At 40.4% G+C, this 27125-nt stretch overlaps 1 protein-coding gene across 1 annotated transcript in view; it reads right to left on the minus strand.

Moving 5' to 3' along the window:
* Nucleotides 1–247: 247 nt before the first annotated feature.
* The window catches only part of nr3c2 (nuclear receptor subfamily 3, group C, member 2), a 64616-nt gene continuing 37738 nt past the window's right edge, over nt 248–27125 (minus strand). The window contains exons 3-8 of the mRNA XM_010775547.1: nt 25126–25253; nt 16837–16953; nt 14973–15308; nt 13202–13346; nt 8505–8635; nt 248–540 (exon numbers count right to left, since the gene is read on the minus strand). Of these exons, the coding sequence (XP_010773849.1) occupies nt 248–540; nt 8505–8635; nt 13202–13346; nt 14973–15308; nt 16837–16953; nt 25126–25253 (1150 nt within the window). The remainder of the gene's footprint in view (nt 541–8504; nt 8636–13201; nt 13347–14972; nt 15309–16836; nt 16954–25125; nt 25254–27125) is intronic.

Raw genomic sequence — 27125 nt, forward strand, 5'->3', positions numbered from 1 at the left:
ACGGTCGTTATGTCACATAATGTTTGACCCATGCATAAAAAAGACCAGTGATTTAGCACATTTGCTACACTGACCACTCTGCTCTGCTCCAATAAACTGCGAGCTGGCATTGATCCTGTTCGGTTCCATTCTCCAATACAGGATGGTTAACGCCTCTTCCAAAATAACCATCCCCCCCTCAGGGAGAGATTGGGATGCAATAATCCTTATTCCATCTTTACCCTAATCCACTATGCTGCCATTTCACTCATGACATGTCCCCAAGTGCCACTGGACACCACGCCCGCTGTGTGTGTGAAGGCATGTCGTACAGAGGGGCTGCCAAGGGAAGCCTGGTCTGTAGGCCATTGGCAGGGGGGGCAGACAGGGCAGGGGTACTTACATCATGCATGGCGTCCAGGAGCTTGGTGAGCTGGAAGAAGCGCTGCCAGGTTTGGCCAGAGTTGTTGGTTGCTTTTCCCACTGATCTCCGGAGCTCCTTAATGTAATTAACCCTCATCTCCTCGAACGCTGCCTGGCTCTTCAGACCCTCTTTGGGAACTGGCAGACAAAACAAATCCTTCTGTCATTAACCGGATTTACAAAGTGGACAACAATTAAGGTTGAAGTGTGATGGAGCAATTTTGGCAAAAACATTTGATATGAGACTTTTATGGATACTAAGAAGATTTACAGGATGAGAGATGTTTAAAACTGGTAGGTTAATTTACATAATCATACAGCATAAAAAACAGCACTAATCAATGCTATATTAAATAATTGTATGTTTTGCATATCTCATATTACTTCTTGGCAAAGCATTTTTATATTAATATGTGTCGATAGGATGTGGTACTTTGATTTGTCTGCTATTTCCTTCATTGGATACGTCTAAAGGGGACATTCCCACCCCATGAATATCGCTTTGAAAATGTCTATTTGGTACAATGTGATAAAGCATTTGATCTACATTGTCTGCTCCGAGTTGGCTGTTGTTTCATGATTAAATGTGAATATTGCTGTTGGTTACTGCCTTTAAAAGGAAGGACTGTATTCCTTTTGAGATATCTGACTTTGTGCTGAAATCAATTAAACTCATATGTCAGGATATCAAACCTGGAGGAAAAAACTATAGATTCAATTGACCTTTCGCAAAGCCGCGCCCCTAAATGCCCGTTGTCCAATCATATTCGATCACGTGCGCGGCTCCCTGTGGAAGTCCGACAAGCTTAGCGTTCAAATTCATTGCGAAAATGGTGAAGCGTTGTGCTTATGGTCTTTGCAAATCGGATAGCAGATATCCCATAAGCTTAGGGGCGGGTTTCTCCAAAACCCGAGAGGAGAGATGCCGCCAGTGGATAAAGAAATGCGGCAGGCCCCATGCCCAGCTGAATATGGCGAATATCAACAAACACATATACGTTTGCTCCAAGGTAAATACGTGCTAACGTAGCTAGCTAGCTAGCAAAGATTACATTCACAAATTAACTAACTAATTTAATTAACTAATTTCACTAACTAACGTTAGCTAAAGTCACACGACTACAGCTGTAAGCTGTGTGCTTCTAGGTCGTTTTGACCATGTATATCACTTGATGCATAATAATGTCTGAACAGCTGAGCTCCGTTATTAGTCTACCTGTGGTCAAAGTACAAACAAGAAAGCCAACAGGCAATCATTCATTTATATTTTGCTTTAATCTTTGTAGCATTTTGTTAATGGAAAGCCTACTGCCGACTTCCCTAATCCTGCTGCACAAGTGGGCACCCCGACCCCCACAAAGGAACAACAAGGTGGATGCAGAAAGCCACCAAGGAAACGGTAGTTAACTTTAGACAAACTACAACATTTAATGCCTCTTGTGATTGTATTGTTTTATTCCAAAATAATAATAATAATCCGTCGAATTTGACATACAGCTCATGTGGTTTTTCACTCTTGCACTGCGACCTGTATGCAAGTGCCTCTATTGATGTTGTGCCTCCCTCTTTTCTAATGTTTATACTGTGGATATAACCCTCCATAGCGTATTGTAGCCCCTTTTGTCGGGACCTGGAGGATATTGCTGCGTTATTGCTCCAAAATGAGTCTGTTAAGGCGACTCCGACGTTACGGAGACCCTCCATTATGGCTTTGTTTAACCCATCTGGCTCTCAGCTTGTCGGACTAGCAACAAAGGGGGGGGCGTGGCTTTGCGAAAGGTCAATTCCAGTGAGTTTACTTTTTTCCTGTAATCTTAGATTCATCTCGGAAAAAAAGGCAGAAATTAGACTACCTAGCTTATACAATAATACGTTTTTTTAAAATACAGAGGTGTGGGAAAAAAAAGGGGGACGGGGGTAAAGTAGTTTCTGAAGCAAGTTCCAAGTCTCCCTAACTTATATGTTCCTACCATACTGAAACGAGTATAAGGTTATCTGCAGTGTAGGGGGACAGTCCAAAAATGCATGGTACAAGAGCAGTTGGCAAATGCACATTAAACACCATTTGCAGTTAATGGGCTAAGCCATGCGCGACCACCGGTATGTTCCTTTAACGTGGAAGTGTGTAACTGTGCAGAGGGTAATTAGAGGTGCTCAGTGAATTATGCTCCGACTCCCACACAGAAGCCTTTTTTTGGACATTTTTCCTGTGTTGACAGTTTAAGCCTATTTAGCGAATTCATTACAACCACTTTCACCATTACAAGAGGTAATTCGTTTTCGTGTGTAGCTCTGATTCAGGCAAGACAACTGATATACTGGAAGCCATTGATTAAAAGGCAACAGTGACAGCTGAAAAAAAAGAGAGCAACAATGCTAAGGTGTGTTAAAGAGCCTAATCATTGTGTCAACCCAACCTCATTCATCAAGCCGTTTGTTCAAATTACCGCAAACTCTATACATCATAATGATTTGGATGCTGGCATCAAAGCACTTAAAATAAAAAAAGGACGTGTCGAAGGAAAGATTGAGACGAATATGAAGAACGACATACAGTAACTACACAATGATGCATCGTAATGTCTCCGATATCTTTCTCTCTCACCCTGTGCAGGAGAACAAAGTCACAGATATGGAAGTCTGCCAAAGTTCCTAAATGATATTCAGCTGCTGGCTAACAGATTAAGAAACACCTCGCCTCCCTCATAAAGCACACCTCAGATCAGTCTGAGGGAGCGCCTTCAGTCGTCCTTCAGCCTACATTGAGATTTCCACATACACAGCATACCCAATGTTAACCCAAGGTGACTTTGTTAAAGGGGACATATTTTGCTCATGTTCAGGTACATATTTTAATTTTGTTCCTCTACTGTGACATTCTTACATGCTCTAATGTTCAAAAAGGTCTCAATTGTTCTCATACTGCCTGTGTAAAACCAGAGCCCAGTCTGCTCTGATTGGTTAGCTGACCAGCTCTGTGATTGGTCAACCGCGTAGAGATGTCCCACCCCTTAGCCTATGACGTACAATGTGTTGAAGTGCTAGCCATTAGAAGCGTGTGTGTTACATATCGATGTCACTCTGTTACGCAAGTAAACAAAGGAGTCCAATGGAGGACAGAGGGGGGGCTGTGGGCGAAAAAACTCCCACTTGAGTGAACTTTGGGATTTCAGCCTTTGCAGACTGTTTACATGCACCAAAATGGGAATGCTTCACGGCAGTTGGATATTTTCATCAATTGTAATGTAATGTACCTTTGATTTGTATGGTATATTATTGCCTATAGTAGTTCTGGTTGTATACCCATGAACAGCTTCTCAATAAACTTACCTAAGACTTAGCCTAATAAAACTTTGCTTGACAGAATATATTTTTTTCCATTCTTACTAGTGTTTATAAAAGAGATTCCGCAATTATTCATTTTATTATTTACACCTGTGAGTTATAATGTGACAGATCAAACCAATTTTTTTGTGTAAAAAAGGCTTTTTGATGTCAGCAAAGGCACTGTGAAACCCTCTGTGTTCACAGCATGGCTTAACATGTCGCAATGGTGTGAATGTCTCATAAATCTTTTATAGTGTTTTTGAAACCTTACAAAAATATCTTTTACAGCAGAATGCGAAATTCTGAGCCCCAACGGTTTAAAATAACCTCCCTTTAAAAAGCTAAATCATGCGCTTCCTTCCTTCAGTATGTTTCAGTAGCAAAACTAGTAAAAAAGCAACAACTGACAGGTCCTGTTTTAAGTCCGGAAGAATGAATAGCCACAAGCAAAAGCCTGCTTCTTGTCAGTTATTATTGCATCTTTTTGCGAACAGATCATTGTAGGTCAATAAATCTGAGTGTGTGTTTGCCTGGCTTCATCACGTCTTCTCTTTCTTTCTCTCTGTAGTTCTCACCACCCTACTTAGATGTGCAATCGCCAATACAAATAACTTACGCAAGGCTAAGGAAAACAGATGGAACCTGGTGCAAAGGCTGACATTGATGTGCTTTATTTCATGGCTGACATGATGAGAATGTGCTAAAACCCAGGGCCTAATTGTAACCTCTTGTTTACCTCTGACTGACCCCCACATGCCCTGAATGAAAACTGAGCCGCCATTCAGGGGCGTTACCTTGAGCGACTTAAAAATGGGGCACTTACAAAACATTAAATTGATGTTCGCTGCAGGTGTAGAGCCTCTTCAACTCAGCCATATTTCGTGCAACTGCATTATTATGTATACCAAAAAGGAAGGAAAGCTCTTTTTAATGCACTTCACATAAAGGGGCAAACATAGCTCAGGCTGCTAGGAAACTTGAGTTTGTTGCTCAAGGACATGCAGCTTCCTGCTCTGGGTTACATACCAAACTGACAGGCTGGCATGCGGCTCAGATTTAATACCTGATACTTCTCATCAGAGAAATCTACAACTACCAACGATCAGGACCTCAGTAAAAAACTCGGTGTGTTTTATGATGTTGTCTAACAGGAAATGTTCATCTAAATGTCACGTTAGAAGAGTTATGACTGGTTTGAATGAACCTGATAACTAGTATCGTGACGATGATCAGGCTTTTGCGTAATCAAATGTAATACAGTCACATCTCGGTAAGTATAATGTACACTTGCCCTGTTTTAATTGTGGTGGTTTGGACAGAGAACAAAAGAACGGGATAATTTCCGGTAATATCCACGTCTGTGTAGAGGTGAGGAGTGTAACTGGCAGGCCTCTGCCCCTGTACTAAATCCAAACAGGGTCATGAGACACCGCAGGCTCAATGAAACCTTAGCCAAGGTCAGAGAGGAACAACAGCCCTTCTCTCTTCTCTCTGTATCCCTCTTTCCCTCTCTCTTCTTTCTCTCTCTTTCCCTCTCCATGTACCACTACATTTTTTCAAACCAGCCTAAAGGCACACACACACTCAATGACTCCGTACTACTTGCTCAGCTGACAAGTTCTGACAACTCCTCCGTAAACATTTCTGCCGCTACTCCTTCCACGAGGCCCTAGCATTACCTCTCAATGAATGTAACGAAGAGCGCTTCCTACACTGCCTCAGAAAAATCTAAAGAGGAAATATTCAGAAGTGCTTCTGCTGAAATGTATGTCAAATGTCCATACGGTGCAGTTGCTTACAGGTACATGAATGTCTCTACTGCAAATTCAAAGAAATGAAGCACTGCATGATTACTTTCTTCCTCTTCTGTCATTTGTTACCGCTATATTTTCACTAAATCCAATAACCAGAGCCGATTAAAGCACCTTTTCAATTCTGAATCTCAACTTCTTTAACCCGCACCCTCTTCTTCAAATTCCAGCCCTGGGTTTGAAGGAAGTATACAAAAATAGCAGGTCTTGGAGCTTTGCCTGGTGCTTGACTGGCTTTATTAAGTACAGCAGGGCTCTCTGGAAAGCCTCCAGAGGACCAGCGAGGACAGGAGAGGGAGGCCGCAGCAACAGAAGGCCTGGCTCTGCCAACCCCCCTACCCCCTTTGTATTCTCTTTCTTTCTCCCCATAGCTATGCACCTGTCTCTTTCTCACCAACACAAGCTCTCACTGTCAACATTTGTCTGATTTTACTCTTAAATCTCCCCTTTTCCCTCTTGGTTTCTCGTCCTCCCTTTATTCTCTTTCTTTCTCATATCTCCCAACATCCAATAGCTGAAGTCCAGCTGGAGCTCCCCTGCTTCCAGATGACTCAACAACACTGAGTTTATGTCAGAGAAATGCGTTCACACCATATGTCCATGTACATTGGAGCCAAAACAAGCTTGTACCATTTGTCGGGGATATAATGTATGTTCAACAATCTGCTGAAATAATGTATTTCTATGATAGGTAATACTTAATTTTTCTTCCAATTCTTTTACTATCACAACTCACACATCATCAAAATAAATAACCCCTACTTGGTTATTGTTGGAGTTTAAAAACTGAAAGACTGCCTGCAGTTTTTTCAGATATGAGACCGTTCCATGTTTAGTTTTAGAAACGGCAAGATTGCTTTTAAAGTCTGATCTATTTTTTTTTATTATATTAAAAAAGGAAGTATAATCATTTACAAAAACATAGAGCGCTTCAAACTTGATAACAAGGTTACTTAATAGCCATAACATTTGTGTAGATGTTTTAATTAATTTGATTAAAATTGCTTCATCAATCATACATGGTTAGTTCAAAGCCAATTAAATATCAGCCTGCATAGTATGAGCAGTTTTGACCTTTACCTTGCTTTTAATGCTAATTGATACAGAACTTCTTATATGACTTAATAACTCACTTCGATTTATGTTGTCAATTATTGGCATAAATGTAAAATGTTAAAACTTTGTGAGGATGAAGTTAAACATGGTTTTGTTTTCACTAGTCCAGAATTCACGCACAGCTTTCAGAGAACTAAAAAAAAAGACTGCCAATGGATATTAACGTTGTTGGCATTGGTGATGACGTCCAAAGAGTTTGAAGTCTGGCCAGCATGCAGACTCTTCAAATAGCTCCCCACAACTCTCCCTCTCCGGCCTTTACAGTATGCTCACCTCACTCCCTCTCTAAATATTGCTTGTCTATTGACACAAAAAGACAAACAGAGATAAGGGCATCACGTGGATGTATGAATAAATGCAAGCAGGACCTGTCCCAGTGAGTTCTGAGCTTTGTGTAGCTGCGACTGGGTGTGGAAGGAAGATATGACACAGCTGCCATCAAGGACTTTTTTTACTGTTACTGTTTAACTTACGGTGGAAAAACCAGGGCTTTCAGTTATGAGCAACTTTTCCCAACACATCCTCTCTGTGAAGCTTCAGTGCCTGTGGGCGCAGTTTGGCAGAGAGTGGCAACACGACAGGACCTTCTTTAGTGAGTGATAGACGTATTCTGTTTGTCCATTGGCAATTACGAAATCAAATAATATAAAACAGAGCAGCATTCGCTCAGAGACGCTGATCCCTTTCCCATTTGCATAAACTGTATGCTGCTACACAAACAGGTGCATGCAACATCAGGTCTATTTCCACGCTTGTTAGGCATCTGAACAGATTACCATGAATACAAATCTAACTGAATAAAAATGGCACTATCGTGGGTGTTAGGAAGGAGGGTACAAACACTGCCAAAACGGTCTCAAAGGTGTGCTGTGGATGTTACAGATTACAAGACACCTTATCAATACATTTCCCATGTGAGAGGCTGTCTCATGGTTTAGAAATGTGGGAGATGTTGGCCGGAGTACCTTTACCTGTATCTTGTGTTTATAGAGTCTATTTGAGCAGCCTAGTTCCAGTACTTTCAACGAGAGAAAAGCTTCCGGTCATAGAGCAAGATTACGGCCCCTACACACGGCGGCGTGCGTTGCCGCTTCAACGCTTCTGCCCATTCACTTTGAATGGGGTGACGTCACGATTCGCCGAACTGCATTGTGGGAGCAAAGCGTAGCTTCTCTCGCGGTGCTCGCTGCAAAAGTAGAGCAATGTTCTACTTTTGACGCCTCGACGGAGGCGTCAGCCAATCGAATCATATGCCAGTACAAGCTCTAGCCAATCAAACCGCGTGCTTGTGTGTCTGGGGCGGGAGATTCATGTGATTGGTTGTTGGTCGAGTTTCAGCCGCCGGCAAGCGACAACGCACGCCGCCGTGTGTAGGGGCCGTCAGTCCAGAAATAGTTTAAAGGGACATGGATGCCTTGATCGATTAAAAAAATAATAACCTGAGTCATCCCACTTGAACACTGTAGGGACAACTTTGAATGCAGCATCTAAAGAAAGGAGCATCCACCTTAAATGAAATGTAAAAAAATGATCGAATTTACTTGGGACACTACAGTTCAGTTATTGTCATGACATGTGGAAGCTGTTATCCGGCACAAAGGTGGTCTAAAGTGGTACTGAACTATGTAAGTAGTCACTAGTCTGTATGCCTTAAAGCCAACATTAATATTAATTGTATTGTTTGTTAGTAATTTTGTGTTATGGAAAGCCTGACATTTCAATTAATTATTGCATGGAATTGATGTTGACAACATTGTCATTATACAGTTGGTAATTTGTGCTTGTGGTGACACTGTAGTGTGAATGAATAAATGAGTGCTCTCGCAGTGCCTGCAGCTCAGTGCCTACCTGTGCTGAGAAGCAGGAGGACCTTCATGGAGAGGAACTCGTCGTAGGTTAGCTGCAGTCTCAAAAACTCCTGGCTCACCTGCCTCATGCCCAGACAGAGGTCGTACATGGCTGACTGCTGCATGCGGTCCCTGGAGAAATTCAGAAAGAAAGGAGAAAAATGTGATAAGAAGAGGACATTAGGCTTCACAAAGAGTAGTAGGAAGTCAGAACTCATGTATCAGTATTAGTGACTATCCAATTATTACTCACTTATCGTCATACTCATTTATTCATTCAGATTTGATGTCACAATTCCATGTAAATAACTCCTAATTCATTTCTTACATAGTGGTTGTGAAGCAATATTTCCACACAGTGCAGAGGAGGATCTCGCTAGTCTGGGCTTGGAGCAGAATACCAAATCCCCTCAGATAGCAGGGTGCAGCGTACAGTATCACAGCACAGATGCACCACTTTTCTAAAGCTGGGCAAGCCTATGTCAGTCTCGATATCTTACCCGAGTCACCATAGAAACATATCTAAAGAGGTGTCATTTCAAACATATTAATGTTGACAGAAATGACACACACATGAACATGTTTGCCTAACAGGTTTATGTACATGGATGTGTCGACCATGCATCATTAACTGCGCAAAGCAATTCCAAATGATTGTCATGCATACAGTACATTTTTTTTCTTATTCCCCTTCTCCCTCATGCACATGTTATCCCCAAAATAATCTCGGTTACGTCACAGAGTTCACAAAAACAGGAAAGAAACATTAGTAGGGGATAAAGTGTGAGCCAATCAGAAATGTGCTGTGCAGATGCCGCAAATTCAAGAAAATCTCTGACTTCAGATGCAATTTAGCTTTGCCATAAATCACCACCACATTGAGGCTTTAGTCATTAAATGCAAGTGACGTGGCATGACTTGAAAGAGTTTGGAGTAAAACTGCATCATTACATGGCAGTGAGGGTGGAGATTTATCTCTGATAACAACTAGACTAAACATTTGATGGAAGGGGCCAGGAGAAGCCAAATGGAAACGAGTCCATTATATCTCCACTAAAGCATAGGACAGATTTTGGAGTGTTAGCAAAACTAAATGACTTTTGGGAGAAAAGCAGACCTGTTTTCAGAGCACTGTGTATGCAAGCAGCTTCACAAAGTGCAGCTTAACATCATATGATTAAACTTTGAGCTGGAGTTTTAAAAAGTCTCCACACGTTTTCTTTCTCTCTCTCACACACCATTACCAATCACCACCTCCATCCCACCCTATCAAAACTTCAACTCTCACACTCTCTTCCTGAAATCAATTTTGCTGATTCACTGCCCAAAATGAGCTGCTGGTTTTAGGAAGGCAGGAAAGAAAAAACCTGGCAGAAATCTCTACTTCTCACCTTCTCCCTCTCCCTCTCTCTCATCTCTCTATATCTCTCACTGTTTCTCTCAGTCTTGAACTCACACTCACTTTCTGAGTCTATGCTAAAAGATTCAGGAAGAAGCACAGAACTGAAGAAAAAGTTCACATTCACCTATAGCTGGAAAAAGCAAACAGACTGTGTTTGCTCGGAAAAGTATGTATAAACAAAACAGAAAAACAACAACAGAAATGTATTTTTTTGACACTCAAATATTGTGGCAAATAAACAAACTAAATATACTGTGTTCAAATGTTTGAATAGTGCAGAACTTCTCAAATTCTCATTTTGCCTTCAGGCCTTTGAGTGGATGGGCCACTATACAGTCGCACACCTAATGGGACTTTGGGAGTCTTTGCAGCGGTCCAACAGTGATACTACAACTTCAGTTTGTGATGAAAAATACCTTTTCCAATGTACTTACATTGGGAAAGAGACGTCTGTAAATAGGGGGATCATTTATTTATATAATTTGTATAGCCCTTAATATAAGATAAGATGGTACTTTATTGATCCCAATTCGGGACATTTTTGAAATCATTAGGGTCTAAAAGCTATAATGTGGTAAAACCAAAATCTGTAGTTATTTTCTAATAAGAACTGGATACAGCGTAGGAGGTGGGGTCTCGTTCTTCGTTCTTTCCTATGAGAGCTGCTCATTGGCACATGAAGGCAAAATGGCCCAACTTTTGAGAGAGCGAAATGGCACAGATTACCCGTCATGCCTGGCTGTCAGAGCAGAAGAACCCGTATGTGCGCTCACAGAGCATGCGCCCCTTAAGCCCCGCCCCCCGAGCTCCCACTCACAGCTCACTAGAATGGAGAGAGAAAATAAATCCAGAGTCGGCTTTAAATGCATTTTACAACTTTAAGGACCTAATGATTCTAATAAGGGCTATAAAATAGTTCATACTGGGTAGTTTATTTAGTTCTGGGCCGGGTGACGTCACGGACTGATAGGGAAATTGTAGTACCGCCATTCGGACACAACACATTTTTGCCTCAGAGTCCGGCGCACTTCCTGTGGGCTTGGCGTGCCCTCTACGGGAACTTTTACTCTTGAATCAGTCCATTAAGGCTTCATACGTCACTGAGCTACTTTAAAAGGAAGGAATGGGGTCATGCCTCCGACGCTGTGTCCAGTTCTCTTTATACATCCTTGGAGGTATCAAGCCATTGACAGTGTTTTCTGTTAGTAATGGTACTGACAAAAAAGAAACCAGCGGATAGCATCTGAACACTCACAGGTACAATTTTAGCTGTTCTATTTGCTTCAGCTGACTAACTAATTATACTTCTTGCCTGCAATATGACATTAAAAGTGCAATTTTCACCGGTTGTTGGTCTCTGTCTTGTCAGACAATTATAGAGTTGCACAATTTAGATTAAAATGAAAAGGATATTTTTGGCCGTACAAAAAACGCTCTCTTCGAAGACAGAAAATCAACTGTTATTTGTCTTTTATCTTTTCTATATTGTCTCTGAAGACAGTGTAACTTAGTGCAACTTTTTGGGGAATATTACTTACAATTTCTACTTTTCACGTAGTTGATACACTAAATGTCTTCACTGCTACTTGAAACATTAATTGAATCAAGAGTGAGCGCTTAGAATGAAAAACACACATCATCAAAGACTAAATGACACGGATTATGCAGGCATGCTTTGTTTTTAGTGTAAAATGCTCTGTCTTCGCAGTATTTACACTCAATCAGTGACACACCCCACTCTAATAGCCGAGTGAGCGGAGAGTCAATTCAATAAATGCCTTAATCCACGGAGTCAATAAGCACTAAGTGCTACGTAAACAAGTGTACATTATCAAACCCCCGGAAAACTAAGTTATGGAACAATTTCGCCCAAGTTTTTGACAGATTTATCAATGAACTAAACAACAGAGAGGGTTGTACATTAACAACTAGCCAGCAACACACCTCAACCTGATAACAGGCCCAAAAGGAGTGAGTAGAGATGGCAGTGACATCCAGGCCACCACCTCTCCAGCAGGACTACATCTCATCTCCTCACGCTGCCAGGCCCATCCGTCAGTGGGACAGGCGCACTGTAAATCACACGCAGCAACTGCAGCAGCTTTAACCGTAGTGTAGTCTACAGCTAAAACATATCTATAATTTTGATTTATTTTGTATAAGCCTGCAAATTAAGTTATCATACATGCAAGTGGTATTCCAACATTTGTCTCTGTTAAAACTTATTCCAAACTGAACTTGCCAAATGACATAAACCATTAAGTCTCTTTGAGAAATGTGATGATCTCTAAAAGCTGTTGTCATGTCACCGCACTAAATTGATTAGATAAATTCTGATGTACCAAGCTAATGCTTTCCTCAACGGGATCCAACACAGGCTGAAGCTGTGTTGCACAATGGCATTTGCGCTGTTTAGTTATTTGTTTATTTGGGACAAGCCGACCTCCTGACATTCACTTACACAAACTATTAGTTAGAGCTTTTAAAGCGCTTGCCCCTGACTGAACCCGCTCCTCTACAGCAGGCTGCCTACAGAGGCTGCTGTTCTCCTTTTTCATTAATTATAATACATCCAATTCATCAGCTGCCATGCAGCACAGCTCCAACAAGAAAAGGCCCACATGCATTTCCTTCACACCTGCTCTCTTGTTTAAACGTATCAACACAGATCAAGTGGACCAGTGACTGCACTGCTTTAAACGTGTGTGCCCTATGCAATTAGGGATCCATCAAAAGGTATAAAAGCATTTCCTTGGGAGGTTTCAAAGATCAGGTAAAAGATTACGACCTTTGTTTACCTAAACCCACAGCTTCATAAAAACATGTTTTTATTACAGAAACTCTATTTGGTCCTTTGAATAGTTGTCAGGTATGTTAATAAGACGCTCAAAAATAGTGTTAAAGGAAAATACACTCCTTACTTCCTCAAATTATACTTGGAAATTGAATGTTTATGCATAGATTTGCATCCGATTAGGAGCTAAAAAATAGCAGAAACTACTAATAGACAAAGCCTGACTAGTGAACCAATTACTGTATCTACTAATGATATAGTCTGAAAGATACATCTGTTGTAGACATGTCTTTGTGAGGAAAACAGAGAACTTCTTTTAAGCTTGTACTATAAAAACAGGTGATGGTCCTGGGCCCACTTCTTCTCATTGCTACATTTGAAGACAAAAAAAGGTTGAACAAATGCATAATGAAAAAAAAAGAAGCTAAATGTCAGGACTGGTAATATCTTAAAAGTAGCGAGATGTGTGTGGTACACTGCAGATATTGAAGTGTAGACCTACTCGTTAAAGATGAAGTCAGGGGCAAAGTAGAGCATCTGTGCATTGGTGTGTTTGTAGGAGCGCCAGCTGAGGCAGAAGGAGGACAGACACATCCACGAATACTGGATCAGGGTGATTTGGTCCTCAATGGGCAGGCCTCGGAAACCTAACACACAAAACAGACACATAGCAGAAACAGGCGGAACTGATGAGAGGAAAGGACTATGTTTAAAAGTAGCCAAAAATACTCACACATTGGTTTTTAGGCATTTAAGCGCCAACTTTAGAGACTTGTATTCAGCTGCGTGTGTGTACCTGTTTGTCTGTTCATGCATTTTTCACTGTGTATTTTGCAACAGTGTGCTTTTTTTGTGGCTATATTTTGTTTAAACATGGCAGCCAATGAAAAGTATTTACCCATTCTTGTTTTGTGCAAATCCCAAAAGGCCTCCAGTTATTGGCTTGTTGTCTATGGAACTCCAAAAATAGAGTCCAATAGGAAACCTGCCAAACGCTCAATCAAACTCTGGCAAGATACCCCTTCCCATGCAAAACATAGGCCAACTGAGGACACACAAGTGACTTATAAAGGCTTAAGGACTATTTTAGAAAATATGCATCTTTATCTGCAAAACACAATCATTAGTGAAATTATATTTGCTGTGTATTCAGTACAGGGCTGGCTGATGATTCAAATATGAACCTAGTACAGTTGGACGACTGTTTATCAATTTTTGGGCAACGTTAACGGTAACAAGACATCAGAAAAGTATGTGCTAATAAAATATCTCACATTGACAAACAAGTCTGACTTCCCTGAGAAGGAATTGCAGGTGCCAACAATGTTGGACCATGTCACATCTGAATGTTAGCTGAATGCAGGCAGTGGCATATCTGAAAGTCGAAGGTACTCATTTTGACCCTTCTGTCTGGCTCTCCTTCTATTTATACAGTACGTCCGGATATGGCAAGCAGACACCGTGGAGGTATCAAATATTTGCAATACAGCAAATTAAACAGCCTCAAAGAGCTACCTGTGAGGCATCTTTCAATATGTCTCCACTGACTGGCATTTTAGGGAGACTTGTTTATCCCATTTAAAAAAAGAAAAAATGTCTTCCAGTGATTTGGTTTATAGGTTACAATTAAATCTTCTGTTCAACATAACATCTGAGAACGATGATGAAATGAGTTCGGAATGGAAATCTTAATCTTGATTTGTTTTAATGGTTAAATTGGATTTACTTTCTAATCTTGTTGAAGCTTTACTAGATTATTTCCAGACCTTATATTTTGAATTAAAATTGCTGACAAAAATAGAGAAAGTGAAGATTTAGGCATTTTATTCTAGATGAAAGCCCTACACATATTTACAGTTTAATGATTTAATAGATATTTTTAGCACTTACCATTTTTTGACTCATCCATGTCTAAGTTGTAATTTCTTCGTTAACCAAAAAGTAATTATAAAACAATATTATTAAAGTAAAAATGGCGGAAATTTAGAAGGTACAATACATTGTATTGCACTGAAAAAATGTAATGTTCTGGATTAACAAGCCATTTTTAATCTAATGAAGTAATCAAAGCCAGTATTTTTTTTTTTAAAGAAGAGGAGTACACACTTAACATTGTTACCATCATCATAAAATATAACCTGTTTTACACACTTTATTTCTCAACATGTATTTTTGAGGGCACTTTTCCCTCTCTTTTCCAATTCTGTATTTTTTCTAAAAGCCTCTCTTAAACAGCATTAAGGACTCAGCACATCGCTCTGGTGGTCACTAACCTGGAAGTACTTTGGCCCACTTCACCATGCGTACCATCTGCTTTCCGGCCAGGCGGTTGAGACTGGACAGCAGGTGGTCAGTGGTGTCGGGCATCGTGTTGTCATACCCAGAGTACACCTCTTCAGGCTCAATAAGCTCCAACACACTGCAGATGGAGGGTGGCAGAAAAGGTGTCACCCCCCCGGGTCCGTGGGGCACCAGGGCATTGGCAGCACTAGCATTGAGCTCCTTCTCTGACGGCAGGCAACCGCCTCCGATACCACCTGTGGCAGTTTGGCCGTCCTTAGAGTCCTCGCTGACACCCTTCAGCTTCCCTAACTTCTTGGACTTTCGTGCTGTGTGGAAAACGACAAAACACATTAACACATTGTCGGTGGTGGCATTCCTTACATTCATAATCTGAGGTTTTAACTACAATGAGAACATTTACAGGAATCATTTCAAAATATGAATATGTATTTACATGTATGTACGTTTATTTATAATATGTTCTATCTAGGAGAAAAAAAGGTTGCACAGTGTTTGTTTACAGTGAATGCTGTTATAAATGTTTGGGAGGGAAAATTGAGTGAGATTCAACTTGGCTTAAGGGGGAGACACTCCTGGTAGTGATCTGTACTCTGCACTTTGAATAGGTTTTTATTTCTACATTTCAACAAAGTTGTTTGAGGGGCATTGTCATAGGTGGCTACACCCTGTGTATAAAGCATGTCTGTGTCAGATGTCTCTGTATCTCATTTGGTTTTCATAGTAAATGACAGTGCATGAGTGAAACTGAAGTTTAAGCTGACTTTATTGTACCTACTATTTCGCTCTGGAATGCGTCTTCTGCTGCATGTACAGTATATTTCTCCAAACAGTGCCCTTTTGTGTATTAAATGTTCTAATATCAGAGGTCAGGATTAGATTTAGTATGTGTTGTAATATTCAAAGGCACTGGCCTTGAACAAAATGCAAACAAGAGTAAACTCATTACTGAAATGTTTATTCATTTTTTACCTCATTATTACCATTCTACTGTTTTTGTAGTTTACGATTCTTGAGAAAAATCTGGCAATAATAATCTGACTGCTGTTTTAGAACTACACATCCAGATAAAACACATGTCATACTGCGCTGGTTGTTGATAGTAGTCCTCCTATGCTTGTTATATTACATCATATATTGAATGTGTTCGTTTTCTGTCAACACCTGGGTTTTCCTTGCACTTTCAACTGTGCATAACAACAAGTGTTAATTAATCTTCCAGTTTAATAAAGCTCCGGAAACATCCCTTCATCAGTCAAAGGGTCTGTAAGCACTACTCCTAGTAACAGTAGCTGCATGTTTGAAAGGTTTTTTTCCTCTTGGCCCCCTTTTTGTTTTCTTAAGTAATTAGTCACCTCTACCAAATGTTTCAATACTACATTAATGTCTAAATTTAGCTTTGTCGTGAAACATAACATTTGTAATTCCAATAACTCTAACGGACTAAGAACATACAAAGAATGCCTTTAGCCACAGTATGCCACTGTGACCCTGAATTGGAATAAGCCAATGGCGACAAATGAATATATTTCATTCCACATCTACAGTGTGGTCTTTCCTCATAATACAATACCGTAACTTGCAGCTGGCATTGTATAGAGTAATGTAGATCCACACCTTCTGTAAAGGCATTATGCATATTTCCTCAGATATACTATATACAAACACATACACACAAACATCCTATGACTCAGCATCCTCCTTGGACCTCCTGTGAATACAGCCAGACCTACTTTTTCATATTTATCATTTCTTATAAGCAAAGCAAGGCTGACTCAAATGCCACATCTGAGACACGTGACAGGGCGGATCTGTATCGGGGGTGTGACTCCTCACCTCCTAAGTTCATTCCAGCTTGCAGACACTTCCGTACGCGACATGCCGGGCAGTTTTTCCTTCGGATCTTGTCAATGATACAGTCATTTCTCCCGGCACACAGGTAGTTGTGCTGACCTATAGAAAGACATGACACAGCATTAGGTAACCTTACATGCAGTTTGACACAGAGCAGCATTTGTGATATTTTTAGAGTTACGTGCAACAAAGATAAAAAAATAAGAAAAAGGAGGCTAACCTATAAACTACTGAATAATAGTTGTATATTTGTGACAGCACGAACAGAAGTGAATGTCTGATTCGAGTCTCTGTCGCCGACTGTAATGTAGGTCAATACAGCAACCCGTGAAATGTCTAGCAATATCACAGATCTACATTTCATGATTATCACTGAGAAAATGATTGAAATTGTGATTATTCCGCTCTCACTTTCTACAACGCATGACTAATGGTGTATTTTACAGTATATGGCATGAGGGTATTAATATTCGCTGGAACCAGGACACTGGCTGCAGCTACACTACTCCTGACAGTGATGCTAACATGGCGAGAATCCCTCCTGCCTCCTGCCTAGCCCTTAGCTAAACCCAATGATCTCCCATTTCAGAGCGCTTCCTTTCGCTTCACTGGTTCTTCACTGTACAGCTCCTCCACTCTTCTCCTTCTCTACGCCTGTGTCTCCATCCCTCCTTTTTCCCTTTTTCCACACGTCCGCCAGCCTCAGAGCGCCATACGCCCACACACAGACAGGCTCATGCTCGTGCACACATACAATCATTCACTTTCCACTCTCTCACTTCCGCATGCACACATGTATGCCCGCTCTCACACATGCACACACACACAAGGCTGCTCCACTTGGCAATTAATTAATTAAAAAAAATGTTGTATCTGCTTTCACAAACAAATACACACACATGGAGTTCATGACACAACCCAGATGGAGTGGTATAGTGTGGTGTAGTGACCCCCAATGACCCTTGTACATGGCTTAGCTCGATTAGCCTTGCTGTAAATTGTGAGCACATCTCAGATTGTGTACAGTTGTGTGAATGCACATGACTGCCAGTCAATGTCTATCAATCTAATTTTCCTCGCATGTTCGCCGTGCATCGTTTATTTCTTCAGAAGTACTTGAGATTTATGGCACAGACCTGAGTCTGAGCGTGAAAGCTTGCGAGTTGTTTACACGCAGTTTGCCCAAACATGTACATTTGGTGCATTGCCTTTGTTGCATATACAGTACAGTATTTGTATTTGTGTGTAGGACTGAGCAGAAGTTGTTTTCTGAGCTAACAGGAGTAGTGCGCAGTGTGTCTGTCTGGCTGCTGCCAAAAGCCAAGGAACCGAGCTGCAGGAGGAGAGGCAGCAGCTGTAGCCCCACCACTATTTCTGGCTAAATCACATGACCGTTACATAAGCCCATTTTTCTTGCTCTAAAAAACAGTAAACTGCGACACAGGAAATACAACGCAGCCATCCCATTTCCCACCCCCCTTGTCCACGCACACACACACACACACACACGCGCATAGACACACACACACTCTCGCTTGGATAGGCCGGACCAATTGGCCATTCTGAAAAACTCTGAAGCCTTCCTGTCAACTGCTTTGCTCATTCCTGTGAATCTCGTTAATAATTGTTAGAGTGAAATACACTTTAAGAGACAGGCAGAGTCGTGGTGTGTGTGTGGGTGCACGCACAGATGTGTGCACGTGTGTGTGTGTTTTATCTGAAAAGGGAGAGAAGTTGTTTATTTGCGTGCTCTGTGCGCAGGCATTCTCATGCCCTTGCAAAGTATGTTAACCTCTGAATATGTGCATTTGCTTTTCAACCAGGTAGGTGGTAGGCTACTGATGAATGCTACTTTTTCAGTTTTACTTTAAAGGTAGGGTAGGTAAGAATGAAGAAACCAGCTCGAGTAAGCTAGAATTTGAAAATAGACAACCGAAAAAAATCGACTTCCTTACAGAGCCCCTCCTCCAACACATACAAACACGCACATGACCAATGAGGGCATGAGATAAGTTTGTGCACGAGATGGAAGGCAGGCAGGTAGGCCATCCAATAATCTGCCGCGGGCCGAGGCAGATAATTGGACTAGCTTTTTACAGCGCCACGGCTTCCACAGATGAAATATTTGTATATATTTATTGTCAAAGCATTTAATGTATTCATTGCTATCGGGATGTTAAGAGCATTCCATGGAATATAACAAAAAGTGTTTCTGAAGTGAATTACCTACCCCACCTTTAACAAAATAACTTTTTCCTTAAAAAAGTTAATTTATGAAGTAACTTTGAGTCATGCGCATCATAAACAAAGATCTGCATGATAATCCATAAACAAGATAAAAGATTGCTCATAATGTATTCAATAGGTAATTCTAAACATTCTGTCTCCTAGTACAATGCACTCTGTCAGCATTCTCCAGAGTTTTTTTAATGGAGTCCACTCACATCTAATTTAAGCTAATGATCTCACAATCTGGCAACAACCCGCTGAGAATAGCCTCTGTTGTCTGTCAGCTCAAGCATACATCAGTTATGAGGACATTCTTCTGAAAGGGAAATACTGTTTCCTATGGGGATCCCACTTGAACAAAGGTAATCTGCCCTGCAGGCCTTCTGCTACCAGCATAGCTACAGAACATCTGCTTTACAAACAGACAGATTTCAGGTCATTGCTAAAATACAGCCTTTAACCTGACATAATCGAACAGCCAATAGACACAGGTGGCACAGGCCTGGATTGTGTAAATAGCCTCAGACACAGTAGCTGACCCACATCAATAGTTCTACTGACTCTCTGAATGGCATTTAGTAGTAGCTGCAGATTTCTTGGAAGCAAGACCTGCAGATGTAAGTTGTGCATAAAGGGTGTGCTCATAACTATGTCACTCTCACAGATCGATGCCATTTAATTATCCACTATCAAAGCATTTGGTCAATTCTGTGATCGTCATTCAGGAGTATTTATGCAACCTAAATTACATACCCAACACAAATACCAAACTATCAAAAAAACAGGCAAAGCTGAGATGTTATTGTTGTTACCACTGGGCCAGCAGTATGCAAATCACTGCCTTGCAATAACACTGAGACTTCAGTTCTTTGGACAACACACAAACAGCTGTGTTGGATGGGGCTCTACACAATTAGGTTTCCCTGCTGGAATCATTCTGAAAAAGAGGGTGCAACGATAAAAATAGGATGTGAAAAAGGGCAGTTATTGTATTTACTAATCCCACTACTTCTATAACAATCTACTATATCTGGAAACTGTTGTCATGTGCATTTCCTTCTTACAAATGTTTTCTCATGTGCTATATTGCACTGAATAATTATAATGGTATGGAGATGTCTAAAATACAAAAGTAGCCAGTTATGGCAGTGTTTATAAAGCACTCATCCCCACTGCATTTTAACTGTAGTCCAGCACTACAAAAGTTTGTCAATACATTTAGAGAGTTAGTTCCTTACTTTCTAAATGTCTTGACAAACAATGTTGGCTTTATTCCCTGTCCAATTTATCAAACACTACAAATGTGTTTAGGGTTACATCAGAAATATGCAAACAACTTTGTACCTCATTTTTCATCAAAGCTGATTTTATGTATATTGAAACATTAGATAAATGCTTTTCCAACAGATTAAACTCATATTTCGAAGGACAAATGCATGAAGTAGTTCTGCCTAATTCTGCTCATACAGTATGGACCAAGCAGCTTTTCTGCCACTTGTATGTATTTCTTATTTATAGAGCCAGTGCATTTGACTTGTGGTGCATTAAGGCTTTGAAAAAAAAGGTATGCCAAAACGCTTTTGTATCCGCTCATCAGATTGGCACTGCTTATTGGTTGAACACAAAAGGTTTAACCCACTGACTGCACCAGATCTTTTTTGCATTCATGTCAAAGAACAAAGGTATCACCGGGGAGCAGGAAGAGATGGGGCTCCGATTATTTCCACGAGGAGCCATCAGGCTGCAAGTCAGCCCAGGCCAGAGGAATGAAGGCCACAGAGGAAGTATTGTCTGTGCATTTATGAGTGAGTTATATCCTCATATGAGCCGTAAACATACAGCACACCTGTTTCTGAGGCTTCATGTTTAGGCAACATTCTATAAATACTGTAGTGCTGAATTCATTGATTAGTCAAAAGCTAGTTCAAATGAAGCCAAAACACCAAATATTTGCCGGCTCCAGCTTCTGACATCTAAGGATTTGCTGTGTTTATTTCTTAGGATGAAATTAGTATATTTTTGTATTTTCATATTTTCCTGGATAAATACCTTTTTCAATCAATTAAAAGCCAACCAAAATAAACTAGCTAATGTATTGCTATAACTTTTTTTGTTGCAGCCTGTGTACTGTATATTGAATGTCTCTGTAGATTATGGGGCAGTAAGGATGTAAAATGCACACACATGCTGTGACAGTGAATATGTTGCATAAGAGAGACCCTTTCTCAGGCTGCAAGCTAAATGCCTATTCGCAATGTGGGTCACACAAATACTTACAGTTATCTTCGCAGATTTCAACCTACAGCTTTACACCTGAATTCCTATACCACTTATGAAGATGTGCATTTCCATGCATGTGTGCATGCCTGGTTAGATTTGCAGCTGTGATTGTGCTTGTATTTATGTTGTAATTTTTTTCTGATCAAAGCAGCCCGGATGTGAGACATGTGTTGTGGAGCTGTAATCCAGGCAACAATGCTGAATGGCTTCATTTCAGCCGTTGTTACATGGGCCCCTCACACACAACCTGAAGCATTCACTCCGGCACGGGTGGGCGGTCTCTAATCCCCCGGCCTGAGTTGAAAAAGTTGCGATTGGACAGCAGAGCTGCCAGTCAGGCAGAAACAGTCAGAACCGTGTCCTTAAATGACCTCTCCCACAGAGGCGGTGCCGAGGAAAAGGTTTTTAGATTGACAAAAGCGCCAAGGAAACCACGACCCAGTCACATTGCAGTACACAGTGAGGCCATAACAAGGTTGACTAATGTCTCTGTAAATCTCTCAGTTCAATAAGAGAACAGCAAAAAAGCGAGCTAAAAGCAGCGCCTGGTACAATTGCAAAGAGCAGACATGCCAAGCCACTGATGACATGTGAATAATAAGCTAGCGTTCAACTCTTCAAATGCGCTCCATATGGAGCCGTTTATTGAGTGCAGCTGTCTTGTATCAACAAACTAGTCTTTAGTGGAATGGATGCAGCAGAGAGGCACATATGAATGCATTCAGATATTTCCACATTTCATTAGCGATGATAACCTGCATTTACAAACTGTTGTTTTGTGTCAGAAGGCATTTTCCAGCAGCTCAGGATAAATGTTTATCCTAAAAAAAAATTCATTTCAAAAGAGCCTCATCGGCTGCATGTGACAGTTAAGTCAACAGTAGTTATAAAACTGCATCACTTGTAAACTTCATAAAAGTTATTACCCTTCAATGTTTGTTTACTATACAAGAGTATGGGACTAAAAGGTGTGAATCTAAGAGCTGCCATTATGTATGAGAACAACTGGATGACTTGTAGATAATAGGAGAGAAAGGGGAAGAACATCTCCTTTATAAATAAGTTATCATGTGAAAGCTTAAAGAATGAATTGAGGGCATTTTGAAAAGTCGGAGCTCTGCTTATAATTAAGTATTTCTATATGTTTCCTGGGACTGTGATTATTTACTTTATGCACCACAGTTTGCTGTGCCTTCTGGTTCAGTAGATATGACAATATCTAGTGGAATGAATATTTCCCCTCTTGAGAAGGAATGTAAAAGCATAGATTTGGACAGTAAAAGGCCCAGGTGGCCAAAATATATTTCAAACAGATAGACGAATGTAAACCTAACATGCAGACTTCAAAGAAGAAGAGTGCCAAGCTCTGGTGATGTAAAATAAAGTTACCTCACAATGACTGTGATGAAGGGGAAAGCAGAAACTCCACAGTATTTTTATTAGATTTGTTGATGACTCCACAACACTAACTAGCTCTGTAGCAAAGCTGTGAGCCACTTAGTCGTCTAATGAGCTACAGCCGATCGAAACGTATTGTCCCCCAAGGCAGGCACTGCCAAAATAAATTAGACATGGTCTGGATTATTCCCCTTCTACAGATGCCCAATCTCTGCGCTCTTCTCTTATATCTCACATGTCAAGCGAGAAAAGAGGAGGAGAAGAAGGAGGAATTACTCGGAGAGGGGAGGAGTAAAACGTCTTCTCACGTCCTAACTTCTCCGACGCTCACTGCTGACACATCATTTTCCACCCCTCTCCCTGTGTCTTACTCCCTCTCCCAGCTCCTCCTCCCTTTATCTCTCTGTCTGACTTTTCCTTTGCCCTTCCTCCCCCCCGCCCTGGCTGTATCTGTTTCACTGTCCTCTATCTCTCTTCACTTTGCAAAATCCTTCGCTCCCTATTTTCATCCCTTACCTCTCTCTTTCCACCTCAGCAGCAGCTGTGGAGGGGTCATGTGAAGTAACGGCTCGCTTTGCACATCAGAAGGACGCACACCTCTCACGCAACCTTGATGACATCACACGGGTCGCCCTTTTCACGCTTTGATAGTTTGCACAGATGCAGTTTTTTGGCAGCACAGAGTCAAGAGGAAACTCCAGTCGTAAACGTAGAGGTACTCATAAAGTACTGCGTTAGCTTTAAAGGGCATCTCATAATCAATGAGTCGATTTCAGTATAATTATACTCCATCTGAGATACAAATAGGGCTTCAGGAGTGTAATCACAAAGCCTTTAGCGATCCGATTTGTTCAGAGCCTCACCTGACTAACACTCTCACACAAAGTCAGACCTTTAGCATCTGCCACCGGCGCTCTGCTGGCCGTGCTTGAAGCAAGAACAATCGCATGTCTGATTTGATAACCCCTGACACATAATCTGGTTTCAGGGCTCCGTAATGACGGTGTGTAAATATCATCAAATTAAGGCATGATTTGATTGGGAATGAGTGCAATTCCTCTAACTGTCAGATAAACACCTAGAGGGCCTGGTGGCTGACTTGCAGGCTTGTTTGCTTGTTTTTCCCATCTGCACTGCTCTGAAAGAGTGTGTTTTGCATTCAAACACTCATCTTAATGAGTGAGGCCAACGCCTCAGGCGACAGGCACAAAATGAAAAGCACATTATGGCTGCTGCTGATTTCCCCTCGGCTAAATATAACATAAAGCACTGCTACAGGAGAATAGACCACTGAATGATTTCTCTTTCTTTTTTCCTTATGTTCCGTTCATTTTGGTCACAGTCTATAAATGTACATACCATCATTTTGGTTATTTTAATGATCTTTTAGAAAAAATAAATAAGTACAAGGTCTGCAGAGATTAAACAGTAGTTTGTGGCATAAACAAGCGTAGTGCAAATAAAACAAGCATTATACGAAAATGGATTGACGTTGCCTGAACAATATGACCAGGCTGCTAAACTTCTGCTTCGTCTAAAAGGGAACTTTTCCAACTATATTCTATCAGGAAGAAGGTGATTATCTTGAATATTACTGAAGCAGAGTTTGCACACATTTTCTTATTAACATTTCCCAGTTGGAATAGCTGTTGTTGTGCCACATGTTAAGGTGTACTTGTAAAAAAAAATCCCCAGCTGGAATCTACTGTGAATAAATAAAGCAGTACATCCACCAACAATTCGATGGGCTAAAGTTGTCAGTTGACTTGATATTTTTTTTAATTATTTGAAAATGTAAGAACCAATGTTGGCCCTTTTTTAACATGAAGGAAACTTTCTGTATAATAGTAGTAATAGCTTTCTCCTCTTATAGTTAAACCAGTTTTAGGATAAGAATTTAACAAAATATATCATTATTATTTATTTTGTTGGAGTTGCATTGTAATATCTGAGCTGCCAAAAGTTGTTTACCGAATTGTTCTCAAATTAATGTCACTTAGATCTTGAAAACAGAAAAAGAAAATGTTTAGAATTGGTCTTATTTTAGTTTGGAGTAGCAATAATGAAGTCTACAATACAACTTGCCTTAAGATCAAGGTATCAGTGCTTAGTCTTTTTTTGGGGGGTTCAATCTTGATTTTTTTTTGTTTTCAAATCAATGTGCTTTTTAAAAAATACTTGCTGTGCGTTTATATGTTCTCCCCAAGGGTTGTCAAATTGCAAAATGTGTTTCTCAATTTTTTTTCTTGTGTTTTTCTTCATTTGGTAAGATTTTCTGTAGTTGTAGTGGTCGGTTTCTCTCTTCGTAACCCTAGAAAAGACCTTAGCAGTGATATATTGTTTAAATGTGAGTTATTGCCATACCTTCCACGGCTCTTTTGAAGAATACTTTGCAGCTCCCACACGTCACGACACCGTAGTGGCATCCTGACGCCTCGTCTCCACAAACCAGGCACACTTTAGCCGTTGAGGACGGTTGTCTCAGTGGCGAGCTGAAAGGACACACAAGAGTTTTCAGACTAGACATAAATCAAAGAAGAATTTTCAAAAGTCAACAACAAAGCCACGGCGACTGTCCCCCTTCCTCCCCGCGTTATTGCCTGATGTACGTTGTGTAACATTCTTGTGTTTTACGACCCACAGTACAGTAGAAACACAATGTGGCCAACCTTAAAGATGTCGGCCAGCCAAGAGAGGATGGCTTTGCACTCCACTAATTTATAGCTTCCCCAGGCTTACGACAATGACAGAATTATAGAGGAGATTATTTCAATTCAATAAGCAGAGACACACAAAGCAAAATGTCAGATTTAAGTAGGAACCAAAACCCTTGTCCCCTTTAGAGTAAGGCACTGGAAAGGTTGACAAAAATAATAAAAAGCATGATAAAGAGCAAACATTTGACTGTCCAAAAAGGTTGAAGATCAGAGGTGAGGAGTGCTGTACTGTAGTAGCAAGTCAGGTTGTCGTTATTTATTCTGAGTAACAATCGACAGGCAGCAGAATTGATGACGGTCTGCAGCAGTTCTGTTTACTTTGGCATCACTTACTGCTTTCACTACTGATTGATTTCTACAATTACATGAACATTAAAGCTCATTGTGTACAGTTGTTACTCAATGAGTCGGTCACGGTTAGTTACAGTTTACCTATGTCTGCAAGCGATATCATGCAGGTTATTGTAAGAGTTGTCAAAGGTCAAAAGTAATGGATGATTAATGTCTATAGTTAATCAGTAATAAAAAGAGATATGCTCAAAGCTGTTTACTATCAGTTTTAAAATAAGTGAGAACGACTGGCAGTGCATTCAAAGTAAGACTGGACAATATGAGCTATAATTTATTCGCGGCCAATTATCAGAAAAACCTTGATTTTTGTATTTAAAATATTATTTTCCTGCCTCATGAAGACTTATATATGTATCATGTTAAATCACAGTGAAATATGGGCTGTTGGTTAAACTTGGCAACTTGTATATTTCAGGAATTTAAATGTTTAATACACATCTATGTTTGTAAGACCTTCATAACACCATTAATACATTTAGTTGAATGTCAATACAGATTGACAGAGTAACTGTTCAGTGTCAGTATGACCACCCTCCTTTATAAATCAGTAGGCCAAATGCATGGGATATCACTTCTGAGACATAAGGGTTGGCCAACAAGTAACATGAAATTGCAGCTCAGTTATTCCAAAGATAGGTTTGACCTAATTCAAAACATTCAAAACACTGTCTTCATTTCATAATTGTTAGCAGAGCCCTACCAGTTTTATATTTAAACTTCAAATTTGGACATGTTGATAACAAAACTGAAGGTTTCTTATCAAATGTTTTTTTCATGTATAAAAAGCTATATATATATTTTTTTTTTTTCTAACTCTCAACTATCAATGTTGGCTTTAAGAGACAATTATCAGTTTGGCTCTGATTAGTGAACTGCATGTAGATTTAATGCCATTTATTAAGCTTTTGAATCAATCACCTCCAATGCATTTCCAGTGACATTAGGACTAAATCTATTTCTCTTGAGATTCAAAGCAAAGAGGGAAGGAGGAAGGCAGCTACATTTTGAGTTTGAACAGGCTACCCAATAAAGTCTTGTACGAAACATGACATGGTTTTATCAGTGTGCAGAGCAAGCATGCCCTATGAATGAGGCTGAATAATTAATTATTTGAAGGTTTGCTACTTATTAATGGAATAGCACTGAATCAGATGGCTCTCGCATGTAATAAAAAATGTAAGGTACATTTATATTCCGAGTATGTTAAAAGCTTCATGCTCAAAACCACAGGTCTGCACATAGTGAACAAATAGGAAATGTCGTTTCAATTTTGATTTAAAAAAAATTCCCTTAATA

The sequence above is a fragment of the Notothenia coriiceps genome, unplaced genomic scaffold (assembly GCF_000735185.1).
Source record: "Notothenia coriiceps isolate Sejong01 unplaced genomic scaffold, NC01 NC01_scaffold00015798, whole genome shotgun sequence".
Lineage (NCBI taxonomy): Eukaryota > Metazoa > Chordata > Actinopteri > Perciformes > Nototheniidae > Notothenia > Notothenia coriiceps.